General features: G+C 42.4%; 1 protein-coding gene across 1 annotated transcript in view; it reads left to right on the forward strand.

The window, feature by feature from the left end:
• The window catches only part of EMH_0087120 (uncharacterized protein), a gene marked incomplete at both ends in the record, with an annotated part of 2,644 nt that extends 2,389 nt beyond the window's left edge, over nt 1-255 (forward strand). Inside the window, one exon of the mRNA XM_013494610.1 lies at nt 242-255. Coding sequence (XP_013350064.1) covers nt 242-255 — 14 coding nt within the window. The remainder of the gene's footprint in view (nt 1-241) is intronic.
• Between the last annotated feature and the right edge of the window lie 243 nt (nt 256-498).

The raw sequence follows: 498 nt of genomic DNA on the forward strand, positions 1-498 counted from the left end.
TATATAAAATTTATATATATATCTTTTCGTTGCCTAGCAAAGGTTTAGGGCTTGGGGTTCAGTGCTTAGGGTTTAGGGTGTTAAGGGTTTAGGGTTTAGGGTGTCTAGGGTTTAGACTTTAGAGTTTAGGGTTTAGGGTTTAGGGTTCCGTGTTTACGGTTTAGGGTTTCGGGTTTAGGGTTTCCACTATAGACTCTAGGGTTTAGGGTTTAGGGTTTAGGGTTTAGGGTTAATGCTATAGACTCTAGGGTTTAGGGTTTAGGGTTTAGGGTTTATACCTGCCGCCCTGCAGTAGAAAACTTTGTCTTTGTTTATCGTTTAGGGTTTAGGGTTTAGGGTTTCCACTATAGACTCTAGGGTTTAGGGTTTAGGGTTTAGGGTTTCCACTATAGACTCTAGGGTTTAGGGTTTAGGGTTTAGGGTTTCCGCTATAGACTCTAGGGTTTAGGGTTTAGGGTTTAGGGTTTAGGGTTTAGGGTTTATACCTGCCGCCCTGCA

This window comes from Eimeria mitis, genomic scaffold (assembly GCF_000499745.2).
Source record: "Eimeria mitis Houghton genomic scaffold, Emh_scaff122, whole genome shotgun sequence".
NCBI lineage: Eukaryota > Apicomplexa > Conoidasida > Eucoccidiorida > Eimeriidae > Eimeria > Eimeria mitis.